The sequence below is a fragment of the Dioscorea cayenensis genome, chromosome 2 (assembly GCF_009730915.1).
Source record: "Dioscorea cayenensis subsp. rotundata cultivar TDr96_F1 chromosome 2, TDr96_F1_v2_PseudoChromosome.rev07_lg8_w22 25.fasta, whole genome shotgun sequence".
In the NCBI taxonomy this organism is placed as follows: Eukaryota; Viridiplantae; Streptophyta; class Magnoliopsida; order Dioscoreales; family Dioscoreaceae; genus Dioscorea; species Dioscorea cayenensis.
This window is the reverse complement of record NC_052472.1, coordinates 18114450-18123789: the sequence shown is the minus strand read 5'-3', so window position 1 is coordinate 18123789 and position 9340 is coordinate 18114450. Positions and strand designations below refer to the sequence as shown.

Below are 9340 nucleotides of genomic sequence, written 5' to 3'. Positions count from 1 at the left end.
ATAAAAGCAAGCTTTTAATTTAATACTTTAATTAAATTTTGTTCAATAATCTCCAAAACCCCAAGTCTTCACGGTTGCCGATGTGAAAAAGAAGTGCAGGACGTTGGCACGTGTGAAGAACCTCCTCATTACACTGCTTGTCTTCTCTCCATAGCCTGAGTTTCAAACTAGAGAAACCTCAAACCAGTCTTTCCTTCTTCTCTCTCAAACCGGAAGGATGGAGGCTGGGGACAGGGAGGGGGGGCTGCCGGTTGAGGAGGAGCTTGGTTCCGTCATCCCGATGAAGAGATCGCTGGGGCCGAGGGGGGGCTAGCCCGGGCTAGCCCCCCCTTGGTTCCGTCCCTGGTTGGTAACAAGACCATTGGGTTACCAATGGTTTGTTGAGCGATTAGTATTTTATTATCAGATGGTACATTATTATTATTATTATTATTATTATTATTATTATTTTCTTTTTGACAATTGGCAACAAGTGCTCTTAACTTAAAGGTTTGTTAAGGGACAAGGGGATACAGAGCTGCATTATTACGGTGGGACTATTGACCCCTAGTGACTTATTAACTTGGCTAGAAGTCATATGGGGCAATAAAAGTGCGTAACATGCACATATAAAAAATTTACAAAAATCTTACCAAGTTAATAAGCCTCTTTTACTATGCAACCAAAAAGAGAGGGAACCCCACTTGAGGCTCATTTAAACTATAAATAGTATTTGCATTAGAAACATTTGATGAATAGTACTATGAGCAAAGTTTTGACCCTGTATCTGTCAATTGCCACGTGACAATTCACTCTAAGCAATGGTTGTCCACATGGTACAAATTTAATAATATTTATTATTTTCTTTAGTTATTTTAATCCGATGAAATATATATCTTTAAAATAACACAATGTCATTTAACTTTCCCTATGGCTTTTGGATAGAGCAAAGCAGCAAAGATATATATATATATATATATCAACAAAGTGGCTACCGGCCGCATTTTAACTTTCTTTTCTTATTGCTTTTGCGTAGAAAGAATGATTAACGTATCTAAAAAAAATGTATCAATAAAGTGTTATTAAATATATAATTTTAAAAATAAGACAATGCATTCCACTTTCTCTATTGCTTTTGGATATAGAGAATCAACACAGTGTTATTAAAAATAAATAAACAAGTAAATAATCAACAAAGTGACTACTAGTGGCATTTAACTTTTTTGAGTGCTTTTGCAAATAAAGAATCAATCAAGTGACTACCAGTTCAAATGTGTACCGGTATGCTTGAAGAAACTACTAGTTTTTTTCCCGAAAGATGATAAGCACTATATATATTAAAGATGTGCGCACATACTGAAAATTAATCTTTCAAAATATACCGTTCATATATCTTAGGTATGGAAAGGATATATATATATATTGTTATAAAATTAAGAAAAAAAAGCACAATACCCAAAATAGAGATGAGAAATAGGCAATTAGAGGACGTTGTAGAAATTTCTCTGTCTGTATGCCCCTGAGGGTTAGTGTTTGTCGCCCTACCTCAAAAAAAAAATGCAACTATTCACTTTATTTTTTATGTATAGAATATGGATACAATGCATCTACCTAGTATATAGCACATAAAACATCATACCATGGGGAGATGAAGGAACATGGAAAGGTGAACTGGTTATAAGAATTTTAGGAGTTCAAAGAAAGAAAAATTTTTTTTAAAATATGGATAAATTATATGCATTAGAGAAAAAGTACATCAGAAGACAAATTAGAATGTAACAAAATTTTAAGAGTTTAAAGAAATGAAATATTTTAGAGTTTTGGGAAAAGTCTTTGATTAATAGGCATTCATTAAATAATATTTCATAACATATATTTATTTGGGAGACTCAAAATTTGAAGGGACTCATGTCTTTAATTTTTTAATTTAATATGCACTTGTTCCCATCACAAATGGCCTGCCAAATTTTATGGGAGTGATTTGTGCAATAACTTTTTTATGTTATCCGACCTTACAAACCAAACACGTCTTTAAACATGTGAAACATGCATGGTTTCTCTTTTTATAGTGTTTCACTTGACCCAAAACATTACCTTTGAATCAAAACAAATAAGTGCTCCACAAACGAAAACAATCATAAGAATATGAAACATTGATTTTAAAAAAAAAAGACTAAGAATTCCTTGTTTCTGTTTCACGTGATCCAAAACAGTTTCAAATTTTTATTTTTTATTTTTACTGCTAAAAGCATCATTAATATTTTAAATCCACAAGCTTTTTTTTTAAAAAAAATAAATTAAAATATAATAATTTTAATAAAAACTATTTATCTTTTGTTTCTCTTCCATTACAACTCTTTGCGCATCCTAAATTTGGAGTATTTGTAAACTGGCGTATATAAAAAAAAAACTCACTTTTACTAGATCGAAATTGTAGTTAAATCAATAGAGTTTGTCTACGTAAAGACAAAATCATGTTTGTCATTTATAGTGGAGTGGTCAAACATAGTCCTATTGTAGACAGATGAACCACATTGTTGGCGAGAGAGATGAACTCGTCTAACCTCTCTCAAGCTCGTTCGAGACCAAGTGAGCCTTTGGACCAAGTGATGTTGGAAAAAAAACATAATAGTAATAAAATAAAATAATAAAATAAATAATAATAATAATAATAATAATAATAATAAAAAAAGAGTAATTTTGCATGAATATTAGAATGTGGGAAACTTCCCCAAGGACCTCGCTGTCATTTTGCTCTTGTTTAAATCTGCTTTATATATATAATATAATGCATGCATTTCATCTAATCCCATTCATTCGCTTCTCCACAGACATTTGTGAGAGCTTCTCTCTTTGATCTCATGGCTTGTCTCTCACTGTTTGTTTTTCTTGCTATTCTTGTTGTCTCAGTATTCCCTCCATGTTATGTCCATGGTATAATTAGCTGCATTGAAACTGAAAGGATAACCCTTCTCAGCATCAAAGCAGGCATTAATCAGAGCGACGACCAAAGCTTGTTCTCTTCTTGGACCGGACATGACTGTTGCAAATGGCAAGGCGTGAGCTGCAACCATGAATCCCGCCATGTCATCAAGCTTGATCTCCGACAGCACCCTTCTAATTATATCTCTGATTATTATGACTTGCCACCAAGTAAGTTGAACTCTTCTCTCATTCAGCTTCATCATTTAAAGCACTTGGATTTGAGCATGAACAACTTCGATGACTCCCACATCCCAGACTTCATTGGCTCTTTTGCCAACCTTGAATACCTTAATCTCTCCCATGCGGGATTCAGTGGTGCCATTCCTCATACCTTTGGAAACCTATCCTGCTTGCGCTATCTTGATCTTAGCTCAAATTATAATTTACAACCCAATGACCTCCATTGGCTCTCTGGAATGACTTCTTTGCATCATCTTGACTTGAGTGGAGGGAACCTTTCCAAAGTGCATGGTTGGCTTCTTGACATTAACAGTGTGCTCCCCTCTCTACGTGTGTTGAAACTTTCTAATGCTATACTTCAAGGTGGTGGCATTTATGCTACTACTAATCTGCCTCATTATCTCAACTTCACATCTCTTCGTGTGCTTGATCTTTCTTACAATTCTGACCTGAACATCACTCTGCCTCAATGGTTGTTCAATCTCACTAACCTTATTCATCTTGATCTCTTTGGTTGTGCTCTGTATGGCAAGTTACCAGTCACAGTAGGTCACTTGAGTTACTTGAGAGTCTTCAGCTTGTCTGATAACTCTTTTGGTGGAGTGATTCCAGAGTCCTTTGGAAATCTTGGTAGCTTGGAGAAACTCGATTTGTCATGGAATAAATTCATTGGAGGCATTCCAGATTCTCTGAGCAATCTTACAAATTTAGTGTACTTTGATTTGTCTAATAATATGATTGGAAAGTTGTCAGAGAGCATCGGGAGGCTGCAGAAGTTGGTGGAGTTTCATTTGTCCAATAACCAAATTCAGGGATTGATGCCTGCAAGCATTGGGGCCCTGAGAAACCTGCAATATTTGGATTTATCACAGAATATGATCAGTGGAGCCATTCCTGAATCCTTTGGCAATCTCACACTTTTGCAGCATTTTGATGGGGCTGTTAACAATCTCAGAGGCAAATTGCCTGAAACTATGGGGAATTTTATTCACCTTCAGTTTCTATATTTGTCTCAAAATATGATTGCAGGGGAACTACCAGGGAGCATGGGAAAACTCACAAGCTTGACGGTGCTTGATCTATCAATGAACAACATTAGTGGAATATTGCCAAAATCCATAAAGAACTTATGCAAGTTACGGGAGTTACGTTTAAGTAGCAATTTAATAAAAGGAGCAATTGATGATCTTGTGAACGGCTTGTCTAATTGCCCTGAGAACTACATAAGAAATAGTTCTGTTTCAGAGGACAAGGATGGTATGAGATACTTAAATTTGGCGAACAACAGATTTAATGGAAGGGTCCCAGAGAGCATAGGTAGGTTAGCTAATCTGAGAATCTTACAGCTCAAGGAAAATTCATTTGTTGGCACTTTAACTGAACACCATTTTCTAAATCTAACAGACTTGTATTACATGGATTTCTCCTATAATTTGCTGCAGCTTAATGTGCCCAACGATTGGGTGCCTCCTTTCCATGCTCTTACTATCATGATGTGCTCTTGCAGAATAAGCTCTGTGTTTCCTGCTTGGCTTAAAACTCAAACAGGGCTGGAGTATCTTTGTCTATCAGAGGCCGAAATTTCTGGCAATGTCCCAACATGGTTTTGGAATTTATCATCCAATGGTTTGGTCTTGCTCAATATATCGCATAATAATTTAAGTGGAATTCTACCTACTTTGCAACATTCCTCCTTGGAGATTATTGATATGAGCCATAACAAATTTGAAGGTTTGATACCTGATTGGAACTCTTCATCTTTGGCCATGATTGATCTAAGTAACAACTCTTTATTTGGTCCTATTTCATTAAGCTTTGCTTGGATTGAATTTCTTTCTTTATCACATAATCATATTAATGGCAGCATGCCATTTTTTCTCTGTAACCTCACTATTTTGAAAATGCTGGATCTATCTAGCAACAACATGTCTGGAGAACTTCCACATTGCTGGAATCAGTTATCATTGTTAAAAATTATTAATTTATCTAACAACAATTTCTTTGGCAGCATTCCTGAAGCCATTGTGTCTGCCACCAATCTTCGATCGTTGCATTTGCAAAAGAATAGTCTATCTGGAAATCTCCCTTTGCCGCTGAAAAATGCAAAAAAATTGGTGGTTCTAGACATTGGTGAAAACAGGCTTTCTGGTACAATACCTTCATGGATTGGAAGTCTTGTATCATTAGTATTCCTTCGCTTGAGATCAAACTTGTTTGAAGGTTCAATACCAGAGCAATTATTAAACCTCTCATCTCTCCAGGTTCTGGATCTTGCACAAAACAACCTCTCAGGTGTCATTTTCCTTCATACTTTTGGAGGTTTTAAAGCAATGGCCAAAAGTCCCAGTGGAAGATCTCAGCTCTTGATTTTTAAATATGATCTATCAAGCTTTTCGAGACATGGTTCAACATACAAGCACTTGGAGTCTCTGGTGATAAGCGCAAAGGGGCAGCAAAGGGAATACACAAAGGTGCTTTTATTAGTCACAAACATTGACTTGTCATGCAACAGGCTTTCTGGTAAATTCCCTGATGAATTGACATCACTTCATGGATTGATTTTCTTGAATCTTTCCAATAATCTTTTCAATGGAAAGTTGCCAGAAAACATTGGTGACATGAATCAGCTACAGTCACTGGATCTATCAAGCAATAACTTTTCTGGTATCATCCCTCCGAGCATATCTGCTCTGTATTTTCTCAGTCAACTGAACTTGTCACACAACAAGTTGTCTGGGGAAATTCCATCAGGCAATCAACTTCGGACTTTAGATGCATCGGGTTTCTTTTATAACGATGGTCTTTGTGGATATCCTCTAAGTAATTGCATTAATGTGACACCTTCTCAAGGCTCTTTCCATGGAGGAAATCAAGATGAACGTGGAGATTGGTTTGATGACTTATGGCTTTATATAGGCCTTGCATCAGGATTCATTGTTGGCTTCTGGATGTTCATCCTGTTCATCATGATCAAAAAATCAAGAAGAATTTCTTATTTCCGATCTGTAGACAAGGTTTATGATTGGATTTATGTGAGGTTGGTGGTATATTCCAGGAGACTGAAATCAATACTTACAAGGAAGAACTAAGGCCAGGTATGAGCTTTGTAATGACTGTTATCTTTCTATATTGTGCATGTGTGCTAAATCTCAGTTTTTTGTACTATTGAAAAGCATGTAGCTATAATAATGTACACACAATTATAATAAATGGATTGCTTTGTGTGTACTAAATTTTGACTTTCTGTGGACTAAATCTTGATAATAATAATAAAAATACTGAAAGCGAAATAAAAAAAATAAATGTTTACTTCTGATGCATTCAATTTAAATATTTTTTGTTCAACTTAATAGAACTTCATAAACAAACTTATTATGGGCATGGTAATTTTGAAGCATCTAGAATCCATGAGAGCTATAAAACTTCAATAGATAAGCCTAAGCGATGCTTCCAGTTATACCAATCATCCATGGAGTGAATAAGTAGCAGCAGGAGCAAAACAGAGGGACATGTAACAGAGGATTGTTGCCTCACATCTCCGCACAGATTGAATTGCCAAGTGAAAGAAGCTGGATATTAACATGTACCAATGTTTCAGACACTATTTATCATTCATGATAAAAATCAAAATGTGTAGAGATTGTCAACTTTCATTTATATAATTTACCCAAATTTAGCTTAATCTGCATTTATGGGCTGTTTTCATATCCAGGAGGCAACATTGAACAGAAAACTTTAGCCAATGTTATAAATTTAGATATAAAATATTGTCAAATAAATCCTATGAGAATTTTCAGTATTCTACATGGAGAACATCTATCACCTTCTTTTCAAGATTTAATAGGGTTGTTTCATTTTAACTGCCAACCAGTAAACTAAAAAAAGTAAGGCATTCACAACCATTAACTTTGGCAGAGACCTTTACGTCAAGTCCACCTTTTGTTTGCATAAATAATTCTTTTAGCAGAAATTTGCATGTACCTTTTATAGAATTGGTTTTCTAAATTATACTTCCAGAAGATAGTACTTGATTGTATGCCCCTATAAACTACCAAACTTTGATGTTTAACATTAACAGAAAACTTTAGAGAAAATAGCTTTATCATCATAAGTTGATCTATTGATGTAGCCAAAATTTTAAACATTCAATCAAAACACCAGTTTATATATGAAGGCCATAAGATTTATAGTTTAAACTTATCAGAATGAATGATGGACTATGTATGAATATTTTTAAATGCAGAGGGTACAACAGATGCTGTAACAGGAACTAAGAGGTTTTTGATTCTAATGTAGGCATTTAATCTGCATCCATAAATACCTTCTTCAATTAGAGTTCCGCATCAACAAGAGCTTTGCATATGCATCTAATGAGGGAACATCACAATTTAACATTATAAGCAAACTGAATTTATCAATATGATCCTTGGAAAAATACCAAAATTCTTCAGGGAACCTTGCTTACAGTCAGTTTTTATATTTTTCAAATAATAGGATCAATTTAGATACCAAATTCTATGGGGGATCTCTTTCATCTTCAGTTTTAAATTTGTTATATAATATGATCAGTGGAAAGTTACCAAATAGATTTTGAATCTCATTCAATTCGAACATTGAGCATAAGAAACAATGACACCACTGGAAAAATATAATAAACCATTGAGAAGCTTTCTAACTTCATAACCATATCATGACATACAAAGAACATCCATTATTCATTAGAATACAAGACTAAGAGAATATGGAGAGAAATCAATAGCAGCTCACATAATTAGAAAGCATTCTCTTGACATGGGTTTCTGCCAAAGTTTACTGCCATTTGAACTCCAATGCTACTATTGATCAACCATGGGTGGGTTGAGGGCACCTCTGGAGATTGAATGTGGCTCCCAAAGTTGAGCATTTCATTTGGCTCATGTTCAAGGGTTAAATTAAAACTTGTGAATATTTGTACTCTTTGAACTTAGGCCCTCAAGTTCTTTGTCCTATGTGTGGCCTGGACAGAGAAACTATTGATCACCTTTTTAATTCCTGTCCTAAAGCTCAGATTATTTGGTAAAACACTGGCAATTTAAAGCAGAAGATCATATCTTTCCCTTTGGGTATTTCTTCCAGTAATTGGCTGACTGCTTGCCAAGATAACACTTCAGTTTTTATCAAATCTATAATTGTTTCAGGTGTCTGGCACTTATGGAAATCAAGGTGCAATTTAGTCTTTAGAAATGAAACTCTAAATCCTTATCTGGTTGCTTGCAGGACAATTGCGCATGTTAAAGAGTTCTCCTCTGCTCAACATCCCCAACAAGGTAAATGCCTAATCCTTAATAACTTCTCCTCAGCTGATTGCCCTTTCCTCTTTTCTGCAGATTTGGGAGAGAAAATTGTACTAATGGTGCAGCTGGATTCATTGTATCAAATTACAACTCTTCAATTTTGCTGGCAGGTTGCTGTTCAATTGACAATGCAACACTTGCTGATATTGAAGCCAAAGCCTTGCTCTTAGCCTTGCATGCTGTCCATTCTTATCATTCAAGACTACATCACATCTTTATAACAAACAGAGATCTCCATGATGCAATCAAATTGGGTGCCTCAAGATCTACTTGGCAGACTGATTTGTGGATCAAAAGCATTATTGACATCCTTTCAGTACTTGGAAATCCAGAGATTTATGCCATCCCTCACAGTTGGAATGCAGCAACGCATAGATTGGCCATTCATGGCCTTAGCCAACACAGCCTTTCCCTATTTCATCAAGGTCGGGAACTTCCCCATTGGCTGATGAAGATATTCTTAAGCAATGGATTTACTTTGTAATTTTCTTCTTCCTTTCTGTTCTTTTTTAGTTTGTTTTGTTTAATTTCAGCTCAGACTGTCTTTCTCTCTCTCAGTTTGACCTTTGTTTTCCTTTCTTCTTTTTTAATAAAGGGAGAGATGAAATAAGGTTGAATTAGCATTCTTGGAGGGGGCTTCAAGGTCTCACATCTTGTTGTTAATGAACTAGTCAGAAGTACGGTCATATGAACTACTTAGAAATGCGACTTTTTAGCTACTCCATATTTGACATGTAAGTAATTTGAGGGTAAGAATATTTTGCTTTCTTCATGAGATAGTTATGCAATTTTAGTTTAATGATCTTATGCAATCTGCTAACTGAAAATTGTTTTGCCTTTTACCTTTCTTACTTGCTGTTGAT

General features: G+C 35.3%; 1 protein-coding gene across 1 annotated transcript; it reads left to right on the top strand.

The window, feature by feature from the left end:
* Window positions 1-2840: 2840 nt before the first annotated feature.
* On the top strand, window positions 2841-9004 carry LOC120273598 (receptor-like protein EIX1). Its single transcript, XM_039280260.1, has 3 exons — window positions 2841-4875; window positions 5164-6239; window positions 8401-9004. The coding sequence occupies exons 1-2, from the start codon at window positions 2841-2843 to the stop codon at window positions 6231-6233; spliced, it is 3105 nt and encodes a 1034-aa protein (XP_039136194.1). The 3' UTR covers window positions 6234-6239; window positions 8401-9004.
* Window positions 9005-9340: the final 336 nt, after the last annotated feature.

Coding starts and splice junctions, on each gene's coding strand:
- LOC120273598 (XM_039280260.1), top strand. CDS start 2,841: ATGGCTTGTCTCTCACTGTTTGTTTTTCTTGCTATTCTTGTTGTCTCA. Junction 4,876..5,163: donor GAGCCATAACAAATTTGAAG/GTTTGATACCTG, acceptor GCATTCCTGAAG/CCATTGTGTCTGCCACCAAT.